Source organism: Papaver somniferum, chromosome 7, assembly GCF_003573695.1.
Source record: "Papaver somniferum cultivar HN1 chromosome 7, ASM357369v1, whole genome shotgun sequence".
NCBI classification, from domain to species: domain Eukaryota; kingdom Viridiplantae; phylum Streptophyta; class Magnoliopsida; order Ranunculales; family Papaveraceae; genus Papaver; species Papaver somniferum.
In genome coordinates this window covers 42,358,805-42,385,912 of record NC_039364.1, presented here as the reverse complement: position 1 = coordinate 42,385,912, position 27,108 = coordinate 42,358,805, and the positions used below count along the sequence as shown (strand labels likewise).

Genomic DNA, 27,108 nt, shown 5'->3' with positions numbered 1-27,108 from the left:
TCCGGCAGTGAACATTGACTATCGAGAATGCCGGTAGTCATATGTCATTCTCCTGGATATCAAAAGACTACTACCGGCACTCTCGAAATAAATCAATTCCATGTCGTAACTTTGTACCGGTAAACAAATCAACCTAAAATCTGTGCCGGTATAGGTGACAAATTCTTAAGTTTTCCTGTATGTTTTAAGTCCACTACCGGCATGCTCGAATTATTACAAAAGAATGTCGGTACCCAAAACCGGCATATAATGCAACCCAAAATCTATGCCGGTACTGGTGACAAATTCATAAACTCTCCCGTATGTTTTAAGTCCACTACCGGCATACACGAATTATTATTAAAGACTGCCGGTACTAAAAACCGGCATAGACTTCGACCCAAATTCTATGCCGGTAAGAAAGATTCAGTTTTAGGTGAATTGGGGGTTGGAAACGGCATTGCATTCATCCAAGATTAAATGCCGGAACACAAAACCGGCAATGTATTCATACATATTTCAGTGCCTGTACTCACTGAAACTCAACTGTTTCAGTTAGGGTTCACGATTCTAACCTAAACCCATTGGTATAAATCGATTTAAACACTCATAAAGTAGTTTAAAATCACTTACCTTCTCACATAAGCCATGGTTGCGAGAGGTTGATTCTACGAATCTTCTTCTTCTTGCTCTTGAGCAATCTTAGCAATTCTTTGTTCCCGTTTTTGTTGAGCAATCGATTTTGAGTTCGATTGGGCATTTGTTTTCTTTCGTGGAGGCATTGTTTATGATTCGGGTAGGTCAATCGACGAAGAACTTTTTGAATCGACGAAGAATCGTGAAGAACGATGAATTTTTTTTTTTCAAAACCTAACCCTAAGAGTGCCGGTAGTGAATTGAGAGAATGGGGGATATGTTTTGGTTATTTGATTTTTATGTTTTAGGATAAAGGGTATAATGATCTGTTCATAATGTTTTTTAATTAATCAAAGGGTATTTTAGTATTTTCATACCAAAAAATCACCCATTAACACACACCATGGGTTGGGGGAAGTAATCAATATCCCCCAATTACTTTTTTTATCCCCCAATTTCGCATTCATGTTTTAATTATTAGATTTATGATTTTCATTAAAACTCAAACTACTTTCCTATCTGCTTTAAACTCCTCTATCTCTCTCTCTATACTCTTACAGTCCATCAAGTGACTATGAATAACCACTGAGATTCCTACAGGGAAAGAAAGAAAAATAGAAAGAAGAGAAGATGGGGATGGGAACAAGCACTTTCTTGATTAGATGGATCAACTTTCTCACCATGGTAACCACTACTTCTTGTTTTTTCAAACTTTATTTTTCTTCCTTATGATTTTTTTTAGCTTCATTTCTTTAACCACTGCTTCTCCTCCCTAGTTTAGGTTTTGTTACCAAGGGCTGTGTTTCTTTAGTGATTTCATTTTTATGTCTATGGATGTTCAAGGGTTAGACTCTCATGATACTCTATTTTTACCCATTTTCGTCTCTTTTGGCTCTACTTGTTAGTTATAGTGATGTTATAGAATTTGGAATGCATTATTTCCTTTTCTTTGATATAGTATCTGTATGAATTGAGGGAGTTTTCGGAATAAACACATTTATGAAAATCGTTGCGAAAAATGTGCCTCATTTTTGTTTTCAATTTGTGGTTCCATGTACAAATTTTCAAAATTGAGTGAAACCTGAATGCCTAATTTTGTCATGTTAATTGTTTGCGTATTTTTTTGACGGAACAAACCCAAACTAAGTTTATAACAAGAATTTAAATTTCTTAAGCAGATTTATAATTTTCTTAAATTGATAACTGCAGCTGTTAGCAGTAGCTATTGTTTGTTTTGGGGTGTGGATGAGCACTCACCATGACGGTTGTCGAAGGTCTCTTACTCTTCCTGTTCTAGGCCTTGGTGGTTTCATTCTTCTCATGTAAGTTTTCCCACCTCTTTTACTCCCCATTACCATTTTCAACTTTCTACGTTATATGGTTTCCAAATATTCTTTACTATTTTTCCGTATTTGAAACAAAAAACTGTTAATGTCGGTTTTCTTTTCTTGTCAGATCCTTAATTGGGTATTTGGGTGCATATAAAGACATCTCCATATTACTATGGATAGTATCCTTTCCAATTTATTTCTTTTTGCTTTCTGTTGTTATTTTTTTCTTTTGTAAATCAGATTAGACGAAGTAGATATTGTCCATCATGTCCTTGACTCCACATTTGCAGTATCTTGCAGTTTTGGGGTTAATATTGGTGGGACTTCTTGTCTTCACAGTGCTGGCGTAAGTATTTCCTATGACAAAGATGAAACTTGTTCATTTGATCTACTCAAACATTCAGTGAACTTGTTATTAGTCAGCTCTAAAGTCTCAGTGTGAAAACTTTTCTCTTCTAATGCATGTTTGTTTGGGCTATCCATTTATGTCGACTGTGAGTGAAAGATGTAGGAAATGACGTTTGTAAACATAAGATGGGAACTGAAGGCTTAAGAGCAACTTGTATGGGATGGAGTGCTTTTGGCACTCCACTCCACCCCCTTTTGAAGAGCTGAGTGCCTTTGGTGGAGTTTGTCCACTTTGGAAACTCCACCAAATATTGTGAGGCAGACAACATAAAAGTACAAAGGTTGATTTCAATAAACTGTTTGTTGCAACGATATCTGGTGGAGTTCCCAGAAATCTCCACCAAACGTACTCAATGGTGTGAAAGGGGTGGAGTGGAGGGTCAAAACTACTCCACCCCGTAAGAGATGCTCTAATAAACCTCGAGTGTACTGATTTTGGGCTAATATTACTTATAACCGGTTGAACTATTATATTCTCAGCAGGCGTATTATCTTTGTGGGCGTCTGATTCAAAATGGCGTTGAGTGTAGTAGCTCCAGATCTTTATGTTCAAAGTTCATTAGGCCTTTAGCTTTCTAAGTTTATTATAATGCTCCAGATTTTATTCTCAACAAGAAGACACCTTTCACATGCATTATTTTGAACTTAGCACATGGTTTTTTTCATTGGTAACATGGACAACAAGTGACCGTTGGACCATTTACATGCAGGTTCCGCTTTGATGCTAAAGTAAGTTAGTGGGCATCCAACTCAAAACCATTGGCAATGGGTGGAGTAGTCCAAGATCATTGTGTTCAAGTTTCATCAGGCTGTCAGTTTCTATGTGAGACTATTATACTCTCAACAAACTCTCACCTCGCTTCATGGAGGTCACAGAGTACAATTATCCTATGTAGCCACATTAGGGATTTGCATCTCCAATGTGGCATATATTCAATACTTGCAAACAGAAAGGATACTTGTTGAAAGTAGGTTCTCACACATGGACTGAAGGCCTAGTAAACTGTATAGATGATTTCTAGGACACACTACTCATTGCCAATTGGTTTTGAGTTGGATGTCCATAACCTTGACATGGTATCCAAGTGAGTCCCACATGTGATGAGCTCAACAGCAACATGTTTCACACAATCCAATTAAAAAGTGTTTCATATGTTAGGTTTAAGATAATATCATATCTGAGGGAGCATGTTGAAAATATTCACAGTGGAAACCCAGTAGACTATGAAGACAATGATCTTATGTAGCCCTTCCTATGTAGTTGAGTTGGATGTCCATATATCTAACAGCACTTATCCAAAAGTAGTTGGATACTCCAAGAGGCAGCAGTATCCCGCTAAGACGCTTTCACTACTCCACTCGACTTTGCACTTCAGTGTATCATGTTAGGAAGTCTCATTTCCTCCTTTTGGCTCTGCTTACTATTTGACTTGTCAATAACCTTAGGTATAATTGAAGTCCAGTAGCAAGTCATCCTAATCTATGTTGCTATTAAATTTTGTTTCTTGTGGTTGTAGGTTTATTGTAACAAACAACGGATCTGGACATACTGTGGCTGGATTAAGGTGAGACTGCATGCTATCCATCTGAACCAACTATGGTATTTTGTTTTTCTTTCCACGGTTTGTTAATAGCAGGATTGGGTATACTTTCAGCTGATCCTCTCGAAAAAGAAAATTAATGGGTTTTTTTCAGAATATTAATTTCAACCCCTATTCTTCTATATTAGGTACAAGGAGTATCAGCTTCAAGATTACAGTAGTTGGTTCATAAAACATGTAAGGAACTGGTTTTAGTTTCATATTGAAACTAGTTATATTTTCTAGGCTTAACTAACTTTTTATTTGATATATTTTTAGTTAAATAACACTCAGAATTGGAAACACTTGAAAAGTTGTCTCGTGCACTCTAAAGATTGCAATGACCTGCCTAAGAAGTATAAGGTCAGTTTATATTGTCCCATGTTTATGTCTAATTTTCTTTTTGGTGTCGCCTTGACGTTTGATTTCTGAATGCAGAATCTTAAACAGTTAAAAATGGCAAAATTGACCCCCATAGAAGCTGGTTGTTGTCGTCCGCCAGCCGAGTAGGTGACTTTTCCTTGATTTATCAAATATATAGTCCATGCAGCAGCATCTTTCAATTATGTGGTTTTATCATAAATATATTGGTCCGTGATAATGGAGACTGAGAACTAATACGCTTGAGGTTATCTTGGTAGTTATTATAAAGTTATCTCCAAAGAGCGCCAAATATTTCCTCTATCCTTTTGTGTTTCATTTATTTAAAATTCCAAGTCATTTTTAAACTTTTCCCGAGATATACTATTGAAGGGCTTACAATCTTCTGACATCTGTTGATATTTCTCAAGGTGTGGGTATCCTGCAAAAAATGCTTCGTTCTATGACCTCAGTTTCCGTCCGATCAGCACTGCCATTGACTGCAAACTTTACAAAAATACCCGAGCAGTCAAGTGCTACAACTGTGATTCTTGCAAGTAAATATGAGACCATTTTCATTTTCTCTTTGTTGTTATTTGATCTACCTAACATATATAATATCTATTCCTTTAACTGGTTGTTTCAGAGCTGGAGTTGCTCAATATATGAAATCTGAATGGAGAGTAGTTGCAATTTTTAATGTGATCCTGTTTGTAGTTTTGGTAAGAAGCTCTTCACCTTTTCTAGGCTTGTATAAGAACCAATGGAATCCTCAGGTGCATAACCTGGTGACGAGAAGTTACTACTCTTGATTTCAGTCATCCGAATCCAGTGGGTTAACCATTGACATTAGGCGGAAATGAAAGCTTAAGTGGATTCACACAAGGATCGGATGATTGAAAACAAGAGTTTGTTTCTGGATCATGATCAGAAGAGATCTGCATTTCAAGTTTTTTCTTGTATTTGATGTCATCTCTATTGTTTTGTGGTTTCTGTACTGATGCTGCTAGTTTGTTCGGTGTTAGTCAATAATTTACCTTGTGGGATGCTGCGCGAGAAGAAATGCTGCTGAGAGGAGTTCATCCAAAGTTTAAGAAGTCCTTACTTAGGGCAAAACATTGGGGCTTGGTGATATTTGGTGCACCAAGTGACAACAAAACTGGAAAATGAAATTCCCGAAGAAATCACTGGAGCTTTGGTTCTGAAATTTTTTGTAATAGAAGAAACTGTAGTTAAACAACTTATTAGGAACTTGATTATTGTAACTTCTGCAGTGAACTATAAACATAAATGTTATCTACTGACACTGGAGTAATTTTTTACTATAACAGTGTTCAAAATGTATAAAAACCATTCTTTCTTGCTATAGCTTATCTAAGGACAATATCTTTGCACACTTTAGGTATGAACCACTGATTGAACAGATCACTGTTTTAAAATTTTGTTAGCGTCTTTAACTATGCAGGTGATTCCATTCATGTTTAATGTTTTCTAGTAAAAAAGTTGGAGACTGAAGAAAAAGAAAAGGATATGAATTAGGGGCCTCACACAAAGCCATACAGCTTAAAGTTTTTCAGCTACGTACTAAACATTAGAGCAATCCATAGGTAATCGCCATTACATTGAAGACTCTTGCATTTCAAATTTCTGGCACAATTACTATTTCCAGATTCTATTTCTACATAAAATTTCTTGCAGTTCACACATTCCAAATTAAACCAGTCTGGATTTCTTCTTGTGGAGGTTTTTGCTTGCCGTAAGATCTATCTTTGCTGCAAAATGGTCAATACCAGATAAGCTTTGCTGTCTGGTATTTCTAAGAACTGAAACCTGCACAAAATTTAAGCAAAAAAGGTCAAGTAAAGAAGTTTATGAACTCTCCATATACTACCAGAGCTTGAGATGGAATTCTCTACAGAGTCGTACATATGACTATTCACTTGACTCTATATTTCTCAATGACAAGGCAGGCATAGTTGGGAAACACTAACCCCTGAAAAAGCAAATACAATGGTGGGAAAAGAGCCTGTCTATGGAGTTTTCATGCTTTGCTTCAGAGGTCCCTGAAATAGGGCGAAAACACTGAACGTGGGACAAAAGTGAAGGCAAAGAATGTGGGACGAATGCGGGACCGATAAAAAAGTAAGAGGAAGGTGATGTGGCGCTTATCCGAAGTGCCACAAAAAGTACACCCCCCCTGTTAATCCACGGTGGGGAAAGGTACCACCTCCTTTCCCCCATTTGTCCCAGCCCTATTGTCCCACCTCTAGTCAGGTCGGAAATAGGGCCAGAAGAATCATATCTGCGAAGAGATACTGGAAGAAAACAGAAAGTCCATTTTCAGGTAAATTCTATTTTCCTAACCTTTTGTTGTCAACTTTTATTAACTTGTATATATACAGGTACACCGTATACAAGTGAAGTAATTAATTGTATCTTGTATACCCAAATACATAGTTTTACAATGTCAGTAGATAAAGGGTCCTGTTATCTTATATACCTGTATACAAGTTAGATTTTATGCACACTAACTTATACACAGGTATACAAGATAACAAGACCACTTTATATATGACCTTGCAAAATTATGTTTGTTTTAGTACTCATTTTAAGGGAATAGTTAGTGGATCCCCAGCTTTCCAAAGCCCTGACAACAGCATGCCAGTACATGGAGTTTATGATTAATCAGATGCACTTCTTGTCCTGCCATACATTTGAAAAACTGTATGGCATACATCACAAAGAACTCTCATTGATGGGTACTAGAACCCAAGAGTAACAATGAAATGAACTTGGTCTTTCGATTTCATCGAGTAAAATATCTTGAATATTAGTTTTCTGGACATTGATCTACTTTTATTTCTTTAGTTTCAGCTGTAAATGGAGATTTAGGTCATGATTTATGTGTGCACTATTTGAATTTTAAGAAATAAAAGTAGGTAACTATCAAGAAAAGAGTAACCAATGAGGAAGGAGAAATGTATGTGCACCCCGGCCAAATAGGATGCACAAAAATGGATTCAGAAACCCCTTACTTAACATTAATATATACATATAAGCATTTTAGGAAAGTAACACGAGAAGATTACTTTCTGAAACTCCCCATTTCCCTGGAACTACCATTGAACTTGGTCTTCCAGAGATGTCCAGAATTACTGATGTATTCCGAGGGATTGTTCCATGGCATAGGGCCACAGCTTGCCTTTGTTCAAAAGTGGAGAGAACTACATACTTTGTCAATCACATTCATCCTAGACCCCTATAAATGGTTTTTGATCAGCCAGTAAAAATAAATGAAAGCCACGCACCAACATATAATAGCCTGGTTTGCTAGTTAAGGACTTCAAGGTAGAAACTCAAATTACTGAAGCTGGCAAGCAATTATAGACCTAATGAAAGAATTTCACAACTGACATGTAACAAAGAGTCCATACCTTCGGTTGGTTCATAGAGCTCCCAAAATAACCTATTCCAAAGGACAATGATGAGTAGGTTGCTGCAATCTCTATGGTTCTCAGCTGTTGACAGTTTTCTGAATCCTGAAATGTACATGCACATAAGAATCTCATCCAACACATTAAAATAAATTTGATGGAAATGCACAAGAAGGGAGCATACCAAGGTCTTGGGTGCGTCAGCATGAACAAGTAAAATTCCAGCACTTCTGTCAGCACCTTGGTTACTGCTTTCATGTATAATAGAACTCAAAACTTTAATGCAAGCAGATGCTGGTCCTTCTTCTGATCTACAGAAACAATTTCTGTTTCATTAGTGTCCGAAAAACATTTAAGGAAATGAAAGAAGAGTAAAAAGAAAATGCTGTCCTACTCTCTAATGGGTATTAATCTCAATGTGGACTTAGTCTTAATAGGAGTTTTCATGTTTTGGCCCAAGTTGAGATTATGGGCCTGGTCAATTAAACCTCGACAATCAACTTGGGGATGTAGATCAGGTTACTACACCAAGATCAAGGTATCAACCCAATGAGACACACTTCCAAGATGCCTGGTCACTTTCATCATATATATCCATCATTTTTTCCTAGAGGTAGACACATCATTCACATTTTATTATGTTTTTAACTTATGCAGAACAGCATTTTTGAGTATAAAGTCGCATACAGTGATGATGAAAAGCAACACTCGCGAGCTGCAAATCCTTTCATTAAGTATTCACCACCGCCACTAACACAGCAACCTACTAAGTCAGGAGCCGCAGAGGAACCTTTTGAGCTAGCCCAACAGCCAGAACCATACATTGCTGCTAAACCAACACGCCCATTAACCTGTAGTAAGTTACTAAACATTCATTCCATCTTACATTCAGTGGAGCCAATTCTTTAAATAGAATAACAAACTTTGAAAAAACAAATTGAAAGCAAAATATTTCAGAATATACTCTTGCTGACAGCCTGACTATACAATCAAGAAATGATCATCACATTCAGAATGTTTCTATCAAATTCCCATATGTAAACTAAGATAGAACTGACGCTGAAAGAGACCCAATAAGTCCAGATAATAAACAACCAGCAAACAGCATGTGCTTATTACAAAAAGTTCAGCACAGTATTGGGGCCATTGTAGATAAAAGATACCTTCAACGCAATACCGCCACTTGAAGCCCCCGATGCTATGTGTCCTTCAGCATCAACACAAATAACCCCCACAGTATCAGACACTGAACCATCTTCAGAAGCATCCAGCATAAAACTAGGTTGGTCTTCCCTCCTGTTCTGCTTGAAAGGATCACATGGTTGAGATCCTACTGCTTTTAAATAAAAATGTAATTGAATTAAGCTAGTCAGACAAAGAATTTCATCTTCATTCTATAACCACAAGGGTCATGCAAGCAACCAAACATTACACATACATCTGAAACATGAGGCAATGACTGAACAACGTAAAAACTGAAATAAGTTAAGTGAATAACCAGTGGCCTTCTGAACTAATATGAACTAATTAATTAAGTTCATTCATGAATTATAATGTTCCCTGTTGTTTACACTGCTTCCACTGCTACTAAGAAGTAAAAGTAATTAAATTGTCGTATTGAGTTTGATATAAATTAGTAAAAGAATGTTGGTCGAGATTATTATGAACCGAATTATTGATCTGGGAGATTGTGAGCGTCCCTATTCTAGAAATAGGTTTATTTGTTTCTTTTCTTCATAGTTATGTTTGCTAAACGTATTGATGATCCGATTATATATCTAAGTAAGTTTGAAACCTTTAATTTATTTCTAGAATTATTTATGCTTTCCTTTTGAGTTAAAACATTGTTCCTCAAGACTGATATACAATTCTTCAAACGCGCATTTCCATTTTTTTCTCAAGTGACATTGACAGGAAAATGTAATGCAGCAAATCAGTAATGAAGTATATTCACATTGGATACCTGAAATTGGTTGCAGTGCAGTATCTTGAGCACTGGATGATTGTGGCTCCATAAGTGAGAGCTCATTCCTTGTTTTGGCCTCATCAAGCATTGTTTTGTATTTCAGCCACTGTGCTTTCCCTTTCTCTGTCACCAGCCACTTTATATCAAATAATATTAATAAAGTACGTGAAAACTATAAAATAACTAATGAAACAATAGGTCAGTTCAAGACACTTTAACGAATAACAATACAACATTATCATCATAACAACCCACTAGTATAGACTGTTTTGGTGGGAGTATCTACTATCTTGTCAAGGAAATGATAATTGTTCATTGTGCGAAACATTTCATGCTCCGCACTTTCTTTATTACATTGACTCTGTTCTCTGAATCTCTTTTCCACTAATTCAGATTATCCCTACTCTTCCAAGCGAAACAACATATCAACATTAATAATTGTAATAGCAACTTTGCCATCAAAGAAAATATTACCTCATTATCCTCCTTTACTGTTCCAAAAACAATGCCCTTAGACTTTCCCCATTCACGTGCAGCCTCACCAACTAAAAAGCTACAGAAATACATGAACCAGGAATCAGATCCATCATAATACGTCATCAATCATCAGAACAGTAAGTATAATACCCTCAACCAGGAGCACCAGGAAGAAGTTCTGAAACCTCCCATATTAATGCATGACCCCTAGTATTGTGCATTTAGATAAAATCTAGTCATAGTTGTCAGTATGAAGCAGTCAACCGAAGGAAGTAGGAACTGAATCAACCTACATTGTGGTCGAAATGACTAGACATGATACAGAAGGGCTACTTTATTGTATATAATCTTGAGATGAGTGATCGTTTAATTAATTACATTGGAGGTATTCGTCCTAGCAAAGATGGTCCTGCCTGCTCCTTGGCCAAGCAAATAGCAATCTGTATGGCATTACGCACACCTGATCTACAATGAAAGAAGGATTAGCTGCTCCTACCTCATAGTTAAAACACAGAGAATTTTTTAGCCTCCCAATTAGGTTGGGATGGATGGATGGAAATTTAAACATTCCAGAAGGAAAAATACCTGGAACTGCTCCAACAGCCCCAAATGCTCCAGATGCACCATCCATAATACTCGCATCACATTCGACGTGACCGTCTTCTGTCAAGTTAGAACCTCGGCCAGCATTTGTGCTTGGGTCATCCTAGACAGTTTGAAGAAAAAGAAAGTAAGAAATTTTTCAATAGTGACTCGTCTCTACTTTTATAGAAGGAAATTTAGACTTTGAGTGCGCTCATGGACTGTTCTACTTTACTGCATTGACAACCTACATAACAACTAGGTCAGTAATTAGATTTTAAGGTTTTTGAGGTGTATTGGGAATTAATCTCGTTCTTGACAGATCATCGCACTATAACATCAAGTCACTGATGAAACCAAAACTAAAAAACTGAATTATTAACTCAGTCCGTACTCATATTCCTCCTCTTACAATTTTGTTTTTGTACACACTAAAGATATCATCTTCATAAGAAATACTTATGTAACAATACAAGAATTAAAAATAAGTTTTAACTTTTCAGATTTCAAAACCCTAATAAGGATAAAACACACACAAAATAACTTCCATTTCAATCCGCGAAAGTACCTCTAATACTTGAATTGCAGCCGAAACAGCATCCATACATACACCAGGGCCCTGATAATAGAGAAATAAACTGACTTCATTGTAACTTCGATCGAGATTTAGAAATGGAGATTCTGATAAACTTTTGGGGGGCAAAAAAGAAGAACTTATTTACCTTACAAAGGACAGAAGCAGCAGCAAGACAAGCTCTTCTCATGACTGATTTGAGTGATTTCTCATTTGAAGGAGCATGGTATCCTGCACCTACATGAAGTGCGATGAAAAATCTAGGGTTTTCCATAACTCCCTCTCCCGCCATTTTTTCTTGTCTCCCTTTCTGATGGGAAAACGAATTAGGGCAGTTACCACTCGCTTCATATATATTGGGCGTTTGCATCAGCTTACGGTGTTGGGCTGAAATAGAAAAAGCAATTCTTTTTTTTTGGTTTAAAGATAAAGGACGATAACTGCTCCTTCACTTCCTTAATCATCATCGTCTATCCATCCTTGCAAAATTTTATATTCTCGCGTACCAATTATTCTAACTTCTTTTTCGTTCGCTCAATTTTAATACTTGAAGAACCAAAAACACTTGATCATTTTTGTTATACTCTTGCCATTCTCAAAAATATGGATCATGATAACGAAACATACAACTGCCAAATTAAGTTGGTGAGTGATATTCATTTATCTTTTGTTCTCTTTATTTATTTTGGATCGGTAAGAAAAATTTAATCAAATTCATTTTGTAAAAAAGAATTGATTTTGGAATTATTATCTGCAGAGAGAAAATCCTGAAAGCAGAAAAGAAAGGGTTTTGGTTGGATGTGGAGCTGGGTTTGCAGGAGATAGATCAATGGCAGCTTTGAAATTACTTCAAAGAGTGCCAAGGTTGGATTACTTGGTACTTGAATGTTTAGCAGAACGAACACTAGCTGATCGTTACCAACTTATGCTGTCTGGTGGCCCTGGTTATGATCCTAATAGTACATTTCTCTTACCTATACTTTTTTTTTTTTGTGTTCTTACAAATTGTTAATTTTTAGTATACTAGTACTATCCTACTAGGTGATTGTTTTACCTATACTTTATGATTCCTACTCAGATATGAGACTACTGTTGGTTGTTCATTAACTTCATCTACTGTGTTTGAATGTTTGGGTCAAACAATAATGCCTGACTGAAGGATCGTCGAGTCAAATATTCATCTGACTTGTTGGACATTCATGTAACAATACGACATGCACTTGTAGGATGTTAGATTCAGCTGAGCCAGTCATCTCATATGAGCTAGATTCAGATGACTTGGCAGAAAACAAAAACTACCTAAAGAATTGGGTTGATAGCTTTTGAGTTTCATAGTACATTTAGTTTCTTGGAAATGGGGTCCCAGTAAATCTAAATTGTGCTTGAAAGTGGGAATTTGCGTAGTTTTGTTAAATGTGTTTCTTTGCGCCCCGGGAATGTTTTCATGTAATAGCGCTTATTTGCTATCTGTCAATTACTGCACTGTATTGTATTGGAATAACATGTCCGTCTTTTTCTATAATGATTGAACAGTTAGCGTTTGGATGAGTTTACTACTGCCTTTGGCTGTGGAGAAAGGAACTTGTTTAATTACCAACATGGGTGCAGGTAAAGAATATGAATTGCTTGGAGAAATACTCCGTATTATAATTTATCCAGCTGTTATTTTTTTGGCGCTCCATATTAGTGGGCACACATCACTAACTTATACGCCTCATTATGCACTAGCTTAGCGGACATGTGTGTCAACTGATAGTTAATGATTGGCTTCACATACTAAATTGAGTTTTAAGAGTTTTAGGACAGTGTCCTAAAAGAGACCTCTATTTTCAAAAATAAAACAAAAGAGAAATCTAGATTGCTCGTTCTGATGGGATGGGATTGGTCTTCGTGCATCTGTTTCACCAGTCGACTAGACCCCTCTTTCTTTGTTTTTGTAGAGATGAGTGATGATATGGATTTAGAATCCCAAATGTGAAAAAGGATAAACTTTTCCTGCTGTGTATATTGTTGATGCTTACTTATCTGTTTTTTCAAGAATTTTAATCGCCTACTGGGAAATCTAGAGTGCCTGTGTTTCAAAATTAAACTTCTGTAACTTGGGTCTTTTGTTGTCTTCGACATGTTTTACGTATTAAAGTGGATCCACTTGGTGCACAGAAGGAAGTCTTGGACATTGCTAACCACCTGAGCCTTAGTATAGTGGTTGCTGTTGCTTATGAGATTGCACCCCCAAATTCAGGTATTATTATGTACTTGTGGAAGATTATTTTTACGCTTACTTTTCAGAAGGAAGACATTTATTCGAATAGTGGATCTGAAATGTTGAAGCACTATTAACACCAAGTAGTAATAAATTGCAAAATCATCTGTTTATGGCTCAGCGATGTTTACTTTTATCTTATGGAATAATTAGTTTATTCTTGCTTGTCTTTCAGGATTGGAGTCTTCATTTCATAGCATAGAAGGTGTAAGAACCTTATACTCAAAATACACCCCTTCCGCGATTGTGACATAGACGGGAAACTGAAAAAGTATAATGTTTTTCATTTGCGAAGTTACCTGTATGAAAGGAATAAGGATGTGAAGGGTTTCCTTAAGTTTTTGTTGTGTATAGGATGTGAATTAACAGTTATATTTATTCAAGTGATTAGGCATTTTAACAGAAGATGTTAAACCTTATGTTTATTGCTGGTTTAATCTTTTGAAGGGTGTTAGTACATACTTGGGAGCAGCTCCGATTGTTCATTGTCTGGAGAAGTACAAACCCCATGTTATAATTACTTCACGCGTTGCTGATGCAGCTTTGTTTTTAGCTCCAATGGTATGTAAAGCTTTGGTAGATCTCTAATGATCTTTTAGTTCCTTTTCAACAAAGATTGTTTATGCTAGTGTATATTGATTAAAACAGTTAGTATGCACATATCTCTGAATAGGTATCTTAATATTCAGCTCCATAAAAACAAAGATGTCTTACTGTTAAAATTTGAAATTTTTTCAATAGTCTGTAGAAGTCTGGCATATAAAGATTGGTATCATTTACACGGAAGAGACGAAATAATGGTGTAATTTGAAATTGATAGTGGCGATGTGAATAACTGTGCAACCTGAAACATGTGGCCATGCATGTACAAACACAGTTCTAATGGCAGGGAAAAACATTTGGCCATGCACTTGATACAGAGCATCAAGTGATCATTTTTATGTATTGCGTGTTAGACTTTATGTGTTTTGCGCAACAAATCTCCATTTTGCTAAACTAATCTTGTTTATACTATGTTAAGTCGGATTAGTCTTAATCCGCATTAAGGCATGTTTATGGTTTTAATCATGCATTAAGGACTAACTTAAGGTTAATGCTAGATAAGGTTGAGTCTAAGCATGACATGTCCTTTAGCTTGACATGTCATATGAGCTGTCCTTTGTAGCCATGAGGTGTCCTCCAACTCATGATGGAAAGGTTGGAGTGACATGTGGCAAGCATGACTACGACTCTCTTCTAGCCTCACAAGTTTTCCTTAAAAGCAAATCTGTTTTCATTCCATCATGAAGTAATGTGAGGAAATAGAAGTTGATAATAAGTCATGAAAGTTTAAGTGTCTCGTGTGTTCTATTTCCTTGTACAATAACCAGTTTTGATATGAACTGTGTGTAGTATTCTTGCTACGTATGGTGCTGTTTTCAGTGAGTTGTTGAGTATGCTAATGCTAGGTTCAAGTCTAATTTCAGCATGTAGTGAGCTTATAAGATATTCAGTGGTAAAGCATAAAGATTAAGGAGCTGAAATTCCAACATTCAACTTCTATTTCACCTAGTTATTACATATTCAGCAGCTAGAGTGATTGTATGGTTGAAGTTTTGGACTGTTTTCCCTCTAAAGTTGCAGTTCTTCTTGTATCCGGTGGTTTGGTACTTCATGCTTGATGGTGTGGGGATGAAAATTCAGGACAATAAGTATTGGAGCAGTTGTAGAAGGTTTGTGTGTCACAATCAAGGTTTGTTCACATCTGCGATGGATTTGGACTTCTCAAAATAGTGTTTTCTGTTTAAGTACAAGGTCTGAATTTTTCTGTTTTGAGAAATTGTAACTTGTACCATCTGTAGCTTTCATTACTCGACTAAGTGTTGCCAAAGTGATGCTTTGAGAGTATGTGGAAGTGTTTTAATGAGAATCATGTGATTGTGGTGGTTTGTTTGATTCATTCAGAAATTATAAACACGAATCTTGCCCAAAGGTGTTTCGTGTTTATGAAATCTGATGTGAATCAAGCCTCATACGAGTTGAAGCTTTTCATATGAGAATTAGTCTTAAACTTATTAGGACTCATTGTATGTCGTATTTCTGCCCAAAGGTGATTTGCGATGATACGGAGTCTTGTTTTGAGTTTAAGATGTTATTTTTCTTGCTTATTGGTGTGCTATCTATATGGTTTGTTTGCATAGCTAAATAAAGTGATAATAAGCATATGTGTGTTGTGTGAATCTGAATTTCAAAGGAATTGTGATTGTGATTTTCATCAAGTTTGTTCCATGTGTTTGAATCTGAAATTCAGTGGGAGTGATGTTTGTAGCTTTGGTTATAGCTTCTTTGTCATCATTCTTACATTCTTGTGAGTTTTGTATGCTTATAAAGTAGTCTCTAGTTTGAGATGAAGCATAGTGTGGAGTAAATGGGAATATGATGTTATGGCTTTATCATTATATCCGTTTCCTTACTTTCGTAAGGTGTATATGCTCATAAAGTAATTTTTGGTATGAAATATGGTTCTCATTCGATATCATCGATGTCCTAGAGTTCTTGGTCTTACTAGAATACGAGCATAGTGCTTAATTCGAGCAAGACAATGGGGATATCATTAAGGAGAAAAAGCGGGTTGCGTAAGAGCATATGTAGTGCTGCTTGTATGGCTTTAAGCTAAGCCAATAAAGTTACAAGTGCAATTCAGTTGGCATAAGGCTAAGCCCAACAATGAAGTTTTCAAGTTCAGTTTGGTTTTGGTGTAAAGCTAAGCCAATAAAATGTTTTTCTATTTTGAAAAATAAAATGTTTTACTGGGAATAATAGGCCGTCTAGTTTTCTGATTGTAGAAATGGCTTGCACCTTTTAAATACAAGGGGTGAGTCTCTATGGCCGAATGCTAGCGTACTATTTGACTCGAGTGTGCGGCTAGTATAAAAAGTTTTTGATAAAAAAAATTTACAAAAGTTTTGTTGCTTAAACAAGTGGGAGATGTTAGACTTTATGTGTTTTGCGCAACAAATCTCCATTTTGCTAAACTAATCTTGTTTATACTATGTTAAGTCGGATTAGTCTTAATCCGCATGAAGGCATGTTTATGGTTTTAATCATGCATTAAGGACTAGCTTAAGGTTAATGCTAGATAAGGTTGAGTCTAAGCATGACATGTCCTTTAGTTTGACATGTCATATGAGCTGTCCTTTGTAGCCATGAGGTGTCCTCCAACTCATGATGGAAAGGTTGGAGTGACATGTGGCAAGCATGACTAGGACTCTCTTCTAGCCTCACAAGTTTTCCATGAAAGCAAATTTGTTTTCATTCCATCATGAAGTAATGTGAGGAAATAGAAGTTGATAATAAGTCATGAAAGTTTAAGTGTCTTGTGTGTTCTATTTCCTTGTACAATAACCAGTTTTGATATGAACTGCGTGTAATATTCTTGCTACATATGGTGCTGTTTTCAGTGAGTTGTTGAGTATACTAATGCTAGGTTCAAGTCTAATTTCAGCATGTAGTGAGCTTATAAGATGTTCAGTGGTAAAGCATAAAGATTAAGGAGCTGAAATTCCAACATTGCGATCTATAAATTTTAATTTTCTCTGGAGTTCTGTTCATCGTTGATTATGTAAAAAAACTCTGAAACAATGTGATCCATGTATTTGTTAGGTTTATGAGTTAGGTTGGAATTGGAACGATTTGAAGCAATTGTCGCAAGGGTCTTTGGCTGGCCATCTATTGGAGTGTGGTTGTCAACTCACAGGAGGTTACTTCATGCATCCAGGTTCACCTTCTACTCGTAGCAAATTATATTCAAAATTACTCCCACTTACATGTTAGTACATTCTTGTAAATCCTGATGTACATTTAATGACCTTTCACTATTTAATTCTATGATCATAAAACATTTAACTTTCCGTAATTCGTATTTAAGGAAAACAGAAACGGGTTTCTTTTTTACAGGGGATAAATACCGGCAAATGACATTTGAACAACTTTTAGATTTGTCACTCCCCTTTGCTGAAGTTAGTTTTGATGGGAATGTGTGGGTAGGAAAGGCAGAAGGCAGTGGAGGGGTTATAAATTTTAGTACTTGTGCTGAACAACTTCTTTATGAAATTGCGGATCCAAGTGCTTATATAACTCCTGATGTGGTATCCCTTCTTCATTTTGATCGATTCTGCAGTTCTTTGGAAATGAAACAATGAACAGAAGTTCATGATAATACTTGTGACCAACTGCCTCCTAAAATGCAGGTTATAGATGTCCAAAATGTTTCCTTCAGCTCATTATCGATTGATAGAGTGCTCTGCACCGGTGCTAAACCATCAGACACATTCACTACCCCAAGCAAACTTCTCCAGTTGATGCCCAAGGTAAGCAGACAATCTATTGCATCCATCTTCTAATCAAATCTCCCATCATATGTTTAAAACTTTTAGAAGGACTATAATACATTTCCTCTGAAGAACTTAATCAAGGTTCTCGCTTGCACCTTCACACTATTATCATAGTTTTATCATATTTACTGGAGCTATTTTATCATATTAGGACGTTGGGTGGAAAGGTTGGGGAGAAATATCTTACGGAGGGTATGGATGCATTGAGCGAGCAAAAGTAGCTGAGTTATTGGTAAGTGCGGTCTTCACTAATCAGGAGGTTCCATATTTCTAATGAGCTGTTAAGAAAGATATATAGTTATTTACTAATTTCCTAATAGGTTTATCATTCTATTCATAAAGTTACTTGTCATTCTCTTTTTATACTATCAGGTTAGGTCGTGGATGGAAGAAGTATTTCCTGGTGTTAGCAACAATATTGTTTCTTATATTATTGGTTTCGACAGTCTTAAAGCAACCGATAAGGATGACTTAACTTTGAGAGGAAGGAGGGATAATGAAGATATAAGACTACGAATGGATGGATTGTTTGACAGGAAGGAGCAGGCAATCCATTTTGTGAAAGAGTTTACGGCACTATACACCAACGGACCAGCTGGTGGCGGTGGGATCAGGTAGATGGACCTTCTTTAGCTTGACTTAAAACCTATCTGCAGGGTATGATCCGGACGGATATTTTGATTGTAGGGCGCACACAAAATTGTGACAGATTCTTGCTTGCCAATCTGCACCAAACTCTTAGTTTTACTTCTCAATAAACCAAATTTAGTAACTTGCATTAAGAGATATGCTTATCGGTTATGTACTTATGTTTATGGATTTCAGCACAGGGAACAAAAAAGAGATTGTTCTTGAAAAGAAATTGGTAAGTTCTGTTATTCCTTCATTTCCTTAATTTTGACATACTTAGATTAGAGATTAGCGCAGCCTATTTTCTTTGGATAAATTTATAAGCATGAGTTCAGTTTTTTTACCCAAGATGGGTACTGAGTCTACTGACTTATTTGTATGCGATAAATTTAATCATTCAGAGTTGGTTGGTAATCAGGTTGGACGTGAATCTATTTTCTGGCGTACAGGAGCTAAGCAAACCAAAATGGCAGAGTCATGTAGCCGTTTTGAATATCCGGAGAAAACTCATGATGTAAATGCAGCACCCACATGGAGAATTTCGTCAGATTGTCCGTCCTCATTAGTGCAATCTTCAGCCATGAATCCCAGCCTTGCTCCATCAGGCCAAAAGATTCCTCTATATCAAATAGCTCATAGTCGGGTTGGCGATAAAGGCAATGACATGAACTTTTCTATCATTCCTCATTTCTTCCCAGACATTGAGAAGCTGAAGCTAATTATAACACCCAACTGGGTAAAAGCTGTGATTTCATGTCTTAAGGATTCATCATCATTTCCCAGCAAGGAAGAAATTGAGAAGAGAAACAAATGGGTTGATGACAATGTAGATGTTGAGATTTATGAAGTGAAAGGAATTCATTCTCTCAACGTTGTAGTAAGAAACATTTTGGACGGCGGAGTAAACTGTTCGAGGAGGATCGATCGGCATGGGAAGACTTTGTCAGATCTGATTTTGTGCCAACAAATTGTCTTACCTCCGTGATAGAAGTTTCTGGTTTTATACCCCCACTATAGTAGTTTTCTAAATGCAAAACGTTTGTAAATTGATTTGTTATTCTTGCCAAATTATATATTCGTCTAAAGCTATATACAAATCTATGATTTTAAAATTTTGTTCCATGTCAAGAATTCACCATCAACATTAAGTTCTCTGCTTAGTGTGGGACAGTCATATTCTACAGTAAGCACTAGATGGTAATTTTACTAAATATAAGCGAGATAAGTAATTGAACTTGGTAGTTAGAAATTTTTACCAGGAATCCCTATTAAGTAATTGAACTTGGTAGTTAGAAATTTTTACCAGGAATCCTATTCGCGCTCTAATCGTCTAAGGAGCAATAGCTGGAATGGTAGTCCTTACAGGATGTTAGAGATCTGTCATCTGGAGAGCATAAGTCGATGAAGCACGGCTGATTTGGATGGTGGAAGGACCAAGTGCGACTTAAAATTTGGAATCCAAACTTAAAAATAAAATAAAAAAATAATCTCCCACCGGCACCGACCATCACCTGCTCCTCCTCATTCCTCGTCGACGACCTCCAGCAATAGTTATCACCACCGTCGGCCCGTCACCGGTTGGTCATCGTCAGCGATATTCCGGATCGATTCCAACGCCGAGAGGTTTTTTTTTTATTTTTTTCGCGGACGACTGTCCAGCAGCATCAGAAAAAAGGATTGTAGTACGTGATTTAATCAAGGTTTTAGGGCTAAATTAAGCTAATTTTGCTCTTTCATCGTCTTCATATATGCTTTAATTGTGCATTCCAATTGGTCTATGACTCGTTCGAGCCATGTTGGACAGTGCACAGATTATCGAGGCTGTAAAAGCGTCTGGTGAACTTTACCACGAGATACAAGGTATCGTGGCTTTGCTCGCTCGATGGGGCATTCCCACTCATACATTCATATATATATGGGGAGAGTTTACCATCACTTTAGAAGACGTGGCAGTTCTGTTGTATTTTTCAGTTACAGGTTATCTTCCTAACAAGTTTTCGGTAGAAGAGATTAAGATGTCTTCAACCATAGTAGCTAAGATGCGTGAAATCAATGAAGAATCGGGCAATTGTTACGCTCAATGGATGAAATATTGGTGGTCGGTGAAGAAGGACCCTAATAGGGATGATGACAGTACATTGACTATTGCCGCTTTCTTATCCTTGTGGTTGTCCAGAGAGGTATTTGAAGACAGTGACCCTCGGTTGAAGCCGTTTGTAGCTCCTCTTGCCATCAAAATGGCTAAAGGTGAGAAACTTCTCATTCGCAGCATGTTTCTGGATTCATTATACTATAACTTGTCTCCTTAGTTGTTGACGCCAACATTTCTTATGGCTATATGAAAATCAAATCATATGTTAATTCAATGTTCCTATACAAGCGTAGTTGTGAGAGCATTTCATTAGTAATGCAGTTGTTCCTTGTAATGCCTTACAATGGAAAGGTGTCAATTCACATCATGCTTTCTCTGAAGAAGATAACACCAGGATTTTACACTGGTTTAATAAGCTTCCACGGTTCAAAGTGCGTCTTGTTCATTTGTTGGAAAATGAATATGAAATTGATTTTCGTCCATGGGCACCAATTCCTCCTTATATTTCTCAGTTGACCATTTTTTTCTGTTGAAGCTAGCATTATGTTGAAATCTGGTACAAACCTCAATAATGGTGAAATAACTTTTATGCGAAGTTGTACACCTAGCTACATAATGTTCATGATACAAAAAACATATCTTGTAGAGGAGTATAACATTGAAACGGCATCTCGAAAAATAGGTCTTGACCAATGCACCCCTTCCGTTTGAGTTGCTAAACCGCCTATTCAACAACTCGGGACTTATTTGGTTTGTACACATATGGGGGGAAATAGCTTCTTCCTCATTCAGACCGAACGACATATACGACTCCGGGTTATATAACTTTTTGGATTCAGCAGCATGAATGTCTCAATAATTTTGTGTTAGAAGTTCCACCACCAGCACGAGGGGATCCCAGCACTGAGATGATAGTTAATCGACCAAGATTGAAGCAGCTTCCTGGTAATAAGCGAAAAATACTTTCAGGATCCTCGCAAGTAAGTATTTTTCATCATCATCTTTGAAGAAATATGATAGTTGTAGTCTCATAATTCCGTTGATCTTTATTATAGGAAGAGTGAGTCATAGGGCTCAGAATAATGGAGAATTTATGGACGTTGAAGAAATTCCCCAGAGTGGTGAAAGAAGAAGAAAAAGTCACAGGATGCTATCAAACAACGTCGAATCTCCATCTGCCTCTTTGGTTAGTCTGATGCTTGTCTCATGACAGTATCTCTTTCAACATGGCTAATATTGTAAAATAAATATTTTTTCTACACTATCTTAGGGTTTTACTCCGTCAAGCATTGACGGTCTTCGATTCACCATAATTGGGCAACCAATCTCCATATATGGATCGTATGATGATAATGAAGATAAGGATGTTGATGTAAGTATCCATTTGTATGATTATTTGTGATGCTCTTAAATAAAATACTTATGTTTGTTGTTGTTGTTTAATCAAGGTAATAACAGTGCTCAGTCGTCTTCGGAGGAGGATGAAGAAGTAATTATCACGATTCGAAATCGAATGGAAGGAATGGTGATTCTAATAACAATGTCGGCAATCCTAACTCTCCAAATACTTTAAAGACCACCCAAGTGAGTATTCATCTTGTATTATCTCCGTAGTAGTATGTTTTGATTGCTTGATGGTTGAATAAACGTGTAATGACGCGACCCTCCACCGATGCTAATCTCCAATTAGCCACTGCGATCATCTGGGGTGGGGTGGGGGGTTCAACGCGCACTGTTGTGGTCATCCAGTAGTAGCTTCCTGGGATGTCACCCATCCCTGGATTATCCCCCCGAGCGCGCTAAACTGGAGAAAACTGGAGAAAATTGTGTTGATAAGGTCCCGGTGTTAGGAAATGACAAACCATTACCTATATTCCAATCGGCGAATCACTGCCAAAATCGGGGTATTACAAATTGAAAATCCATGTAGGTGAATGAGGAAACCCATTATAATTTGTTTTCAGAAAATCCAAAAATAAGGTTTTTACTAAAGACACTGTAAAAAATCTTTATTCGACATCCATTTACGATGATCTACCCCTATTTTCTCATACCCACAAGATTTTTTATCAATTTAACCGAAGTTTTTTGAGTATTGAACTCGTTTAGGGGCCCAAATTAGCGAAACAAGAAAGTTCTAGGAGAATTTCATGGATTTTTCAGCAGTGACGATGTCCAATGTTTGGTATACATCTCTTAGATCGCTTGTCCGGTTTATGTGAAATTTTGATATGTTTTAGAGGACATCCATACGAAAATATTGGTATATGATCTATCTTTATATTCTTCACTAATTGCTCCCAGATTGCTATTTTACACAGAGCAGTGTAAAATTGTCTTAGACGAGTTTGTTGGAAAAAACGCCTTTTTAAGTCTTTAGCCTATTTGATTGTATCTTGAATGGTTGATAAATGACCTTGATGTTATTGGTTAAATTATACTCTGAATTTTATGATTAATGCTTGAATATCATGCTTGGATCACTCTAACTCATAAATGTGCTATATTACGTCTAAAACAGAGAAATAGAGGAGAATGGAGTTGATGATGATGATGATGCGAGCCTTCTCGTGGACCAAGTTGGTGATGATACCATCTCTGCACCTTGGGGTCATGAAGATGTTTCTTTTGAGTCTGTAGTTGAGACTGAAATAAATACATACTACTACGGAGAAAATACAAGTTGATGTTGCTCAAGAGACCAAAAGAATGCTTCCATGATTGAAACACGCATAGTATTGTATGAATATCCTAATGCGGGTATCTCTTCAATTCTCCATTCAATGAACCGATTGAATATCATGAATTAGTTGGTGGGTTTAGCGTCCCAGTTGGATATGTTGGCTTGTATCGTGAAATATGGCAGAAGTATGACCTTATTTCCACTATTAGGAAGTCTGAGCATGCTCACTTTTTGGTGATGTGAGTAGAAGCAGTATTGCATGTCGTCCATGATATGCGTACCAAATCCAGAGGCACCATCACTGAGGTGTACTTTTTACTTGTGAGCACAATTTCAAGGCTTTTGAAGAATATGACTTCAATGTGAAGTGGCTTCGTCAAGGAATTGACGCCATCAAGAAGATGCGAACATAAAGTGTATCTCCCTCCAATGATGCTAAGTGAAGATTTCCAGTTTGACCGAAGAGCTGGAGTTGGAGAAGAATGCTCTGCAAAGCATGAAAATAGCACTCTCAAGTGAGCAGAGAAAGTACTTAGCAAATTTTCACCTTTATGCTTCTCTTGAAATCTGTTATTAAACCTTAGACATATGAGAGTTTTTTATTTGATTTTGACTTTCGATTGGTTTTGAATAAGTAGGTGATTGATAGTTTCAAAGATTTTCTTTTGGTTCGATAGAGATTTTGATTTGAATAAATGAAATGAGATTGATTGCTGAAAAGGAATTCAGTTACAAAATGCAAGTATTACATATGATTTTGGGGAATTGAAAATACAAACAAAATTAAGAAAATGTTAAATGCTTTAAACTTCAGATGCTTTGAGCATCAGATGGTTTGAGTACCAAATATTTTGAGTGTAAAATCCTTGAGCGTAAAATGCCTTGAGTCACTTATCTTGTATTTTTTCCTCTATTGGCTTGCCGTCCAAAGTAACCAACTTGTAGTATCCTCCAATGGTAGCATTGGTAATCATAAATGGTCTCCTATTCGGAGCTCGCCATAGAGAGGAGGTTGCGCCTAATTGTCTTGAGGAACAAATCTTTTATATGAAATTTTATAGAGTTGATTATTTTGGACCTGGATATCTTTTGTTGGTTCGGATTTTCCTTCGTCTTTGCACCATTATCAGCATTCCATGTGTGTGCACGTATTGGTGTCTTCTTGTAATGAGTTTGTAGCACATGTGGACACTCCTGTAGGGTTATGGGGAAATATCCAAGGTGATCAATTACATGCTTGAACACCATCTCAATAATGAATTTCCAGTGTTATGCTCTATTTAGAGAGGAACTGGATTGAACCACTTGGTAAAATATCATAGCGACGAAGTTATCCATTCATAACGTCTTGCAAAAGCATAAGTGTTTTTTAGCAAAATTGAGTCCCCATGCTAGGAGAGCACATGGGAAACTCAATGATAGAGATGTGAATGGGATGAGACTTACCTGAGTGTGGAACCTCTTAATGTATAATGTCATATATTCTCCAGGTTCTTGCTTTAACTCTATCAGAATTTGAAACTCCTCCAAGTAGCATGATGATGGATCGTCCACCAAGTCTTCTGGATTAGGATTTTCTTCTTAATAGAGGTATGATGATGGAGGTGCTTTGTCAGTGATTTCTTATCGGCGTGTAACCATGTTTATCCTAGGATCATATAATATCCTGGATCGTCCTTGATTATGTAAAACTTGATTTTTGTCCAGGTAGAACCCATCTTCATCTTCAGAGGGATGTGGCCATAAGCATCCCCAGACCTTCCTCCATAGTCTTTGATCGATATATGAGCATGAATAGCTTTTTGTCGACTAATCCCTGAAACTTTGAGGGTCTTGAGAGGGACACTATTGATGACAGTGCCGGTATCGATCAACATTCTCCCAAATTCATTTTATTTGAGACTGACTGTCGCAAGCAGCCTTCAGCCATATATCTCTTTGTATGTGATTAGAGGTTCATGAGGTATTTCCGGGAAACATAGACGTTTTCCGTACATGTTGTAATTAAGAGCTGTAAAGATATATTTTCTTTGCAACTTTGATAGGCAGAACAACTTACATACATGCTACATCAATGATTGAACTGCTTCATAGACAGGCTCCTCAGAGAGAGTGTATGTTCTGATTGGAAGAGGGTTCATGTATACTCCTTCAGTTCCCAGATGAAGTTCTCCTAACCTCTCTTTGAAGATGCACTTCAGACTATTGAAATCGCTCGTGGAGTAATTGAAAATATCGATGAAAGTGACGGTTCCTCTTCAGTCGGTTCTCTTCTGACATATGGTAATTTGATTGCGTTGTTTTGAATACATTCCTCAAGTAACTCAATTACTTCTTCCATGTGACGAGGAAAGTTTGAGTCTCTATGATCATCCTTTGCTTGTTGTTGACGGCATTGATCCGGAGCCGATGCATCTTGGGATTGATTTGCCTTTCGTGGCATCCGTGCTTGCGGTGCTAAAGCTGGTATTGGTGCCGGAGCTACATGCTTGTGATGTTGTACTTCTGGAGACGTAGATTTTATTTTGCTTCCTTAAGCAAAAGCGTTCATGAAGGGTTGAAGATTTATTGTTTTTTGACGAGGCGGATGTTTCCGCGAGTATGATCACGAGACTCCTTGGTCTTTGTAGGCTTTTCCCTTTTCAGCAAGTTAAGTGCAGTGGTCGACGATCGCTTGGCTGCTTCATCAAACTCTGAGAAGGTATGAAAATGAAGGTTTCCCAATAATATTCTGTAGACGGGTATCCATTGATACACAAGTCTACGAGTTGTTGTTCAGTGACATTTGGATCATGGCAATCCAAGGCTTGAACTTTGAACCTCTTCACATAGTCGTCGGGATGCTCGTTGTTTCTCTGGAACATCCTCCGTAAATCAAATTAGGTGATTTATTCTGACACGAAGAAGTATCCAGTAAAAGGCATTAACCATTTTATACCAACTGATAATGCTCCTTGGTTTAATGTTTTTTGTACCATGTATACCCTCTATCTGTTAGAGACTTAGAAAAATCTTTGAAACAGATGACATGATTGTATTCATGCTCCACAGTGATTCCAGGAATCCTGAAATGAGATCCAGACCATTGCCGGTTCTATCATAAAGTATGAATGTTGTAAAATTGTATCCCTTAGAAAGGGGGACCCTATATATATCAAGAATGTATGAAGGCTGGTGACGCTGGACAAATGATGATCCTTCTTTTCCACGACTTTCCAAGAAGCGCTCAAAATCTTCACTAGTGATGAAGCTTAATTAATCCTTTGCTGGTGGGTTTTCTGTGACATTGCGGGCTTCGTCATCTTCTACATGGATTGTGGAGGTTCCAGGGTCATCAGTTACAAATATTTTCTTTTCTTTTTCCTTTCTAATGTTGACGCTGGTCAAATGACAATTTCTATGTCAAAGTCTTCAGATAAGTGAGAAGTTCATTCTGTGTTGCATCCATGTCTCTGTCTCTTTAAGTTTTCGGCAAGGATTTCTTGTGTTTGCATAAGGTCAGGCATGGTAGGTGGATCACTTATGATTTCCTCAAGCGGTCGAAGATAGGATTGTTAACAATGTCGGTATTGATACAGGTATTATTGGCTGGAGGGGTAGTATCAGTAGCTCCATTATTGGAAATTGGATGAGTACATGAGTACTACCATTATTTCTAGTGATAGCAGTGTTTGGGTTAGGGTTAGGATTATTAATTGAGCCTGACCTAAGATCAACCATCTTTGACGAATTAGGTTTGC

The 27,108-nt window shown here is 37.0% G+C and overlaps 3 protein-coding genes across 6 annotated transcripts; 2 read left to right on the top strand and 1 right to left on the bottom strand.

The window, feature by feature from the left end:
* The first annotated feature begins 1,108 nt into the window (after window positions 1–1,108).
* On the top strand, window positions 1,109–5,683 carry LOC113297107 (tetraspanin-10-like). 3 transcript variants are annotated; one of them, XM_026545509.1, is made up of 11 exons: window positions 1,109–1,299; window positions 1,825–1,937; window positions 2,071–2,125; window positions 2,237–2,292; window positions 3,872–3,919; window positions 4,084–4,132; window positions 4,214–4,297; window positions 4,373–4,440; window positions 4,726–4,851; window positions 4,941–5,016; window positions 5,305–5,683. In XM_026545509.1, exons 1-11 carry the CDS (start codon window positions 1,246–1,248, stop codon window positions 5,317–5,319), a joined length of 744 nt encoding a protein of 247 aa, XP_026401294.1. In that variant the 5' UTR covers window positions 1,109–1,245; the 3' UTR covers window positions 5,320–5,683. The 3 variants fall into 3 exon arrangements, with proteins under 3 accessions (XP_026401294.1, XP_026401293.1, XP_026401295.1); XM_026545508.1 differs by having other exon boundaries at window positions 5,320–5,660; XM_026545510.1 differs by lacking the exon at window positions 1,109–1,299 and adding an exon at window positions 1,331–1,459 and having other exon boundaries at window positions 5,320–5,660.
* Window positions 5,684–5,805: 122 nt separating this feature from the next.
* LOC113297106 (putative threonine aspartase) lies at window positions 5,806–11,659 on the bottom strand. 2 transcript variants are annotated; one of them, XM_026545506.1, is made up of 11 exons: window positions 11,476–11,659; window positions 11,322–11,372; window positions 10,757–10,877; window positions 10,550–10,631; window positions 10,169–10,247; window positions 9,692–9,830; window positions 8,892–9,064; window positions 8,416–8,579; window positions 7,913–8,039; window positions 7,729–7,833; window positions 5,806–6,124 (listed from the first exon to the last, which is right to left on the bottom strand). In XM_026545506.1, the coding sequence occupies exons 1-11, from the start codon at window positions 11,617–11,619 to the stop codon at window positions 6,008–6,010; spliced, it is 1,302 nt and encodes a 433-aa protein (XP_026401291.1). In that variant the 5' UTR covers window positions 11,620–11,659; the 3' UTR covers window positions 5,806–6,007. The 2 variants fall into 2 exon arrangements, with proteins under 2 accessions (XP_026401291.1, XP_026401292.1); XM_026545507.1 differs by having other exon boundaries at window positions 8,892–9,061; window positions 11,476–11,658.
* Window positions 11,660–11,757: 98 nt separating this feature from the next.
* Window positions 11,758–19,705, top strand: LOC113297105. The gene is made up of 13 exons (XM_026545505.1): window positions 11,758–11,972; window positions 12,085–12,286; window positions 12,861–12,935; window positions 13,468–13,569; window positions 13,766–13,797; window positions 14,038–14,151; window positions 17,233–17,347; window positions 17,527–17,717; window positions 17,820–17,939; window positions 18,115–18,195; window positions 18,336–18,577; window positions 18,789–18,828; window positions 19,012–19,705. Exons 1-13 carry the CDS (start codon window positions 11,931–11,933, stop codon window positions 19,576–19,578), a joined length of 1,923 nt encoding a protein of 640 aa, XP_026401290.1. The 5' UTR covers window positions 11,758–11,930; the 3' UTR covers window positions 19,579–19,705.
* Window positions 19,706–27,108: the final 7,403 nt, after the last annotated feature.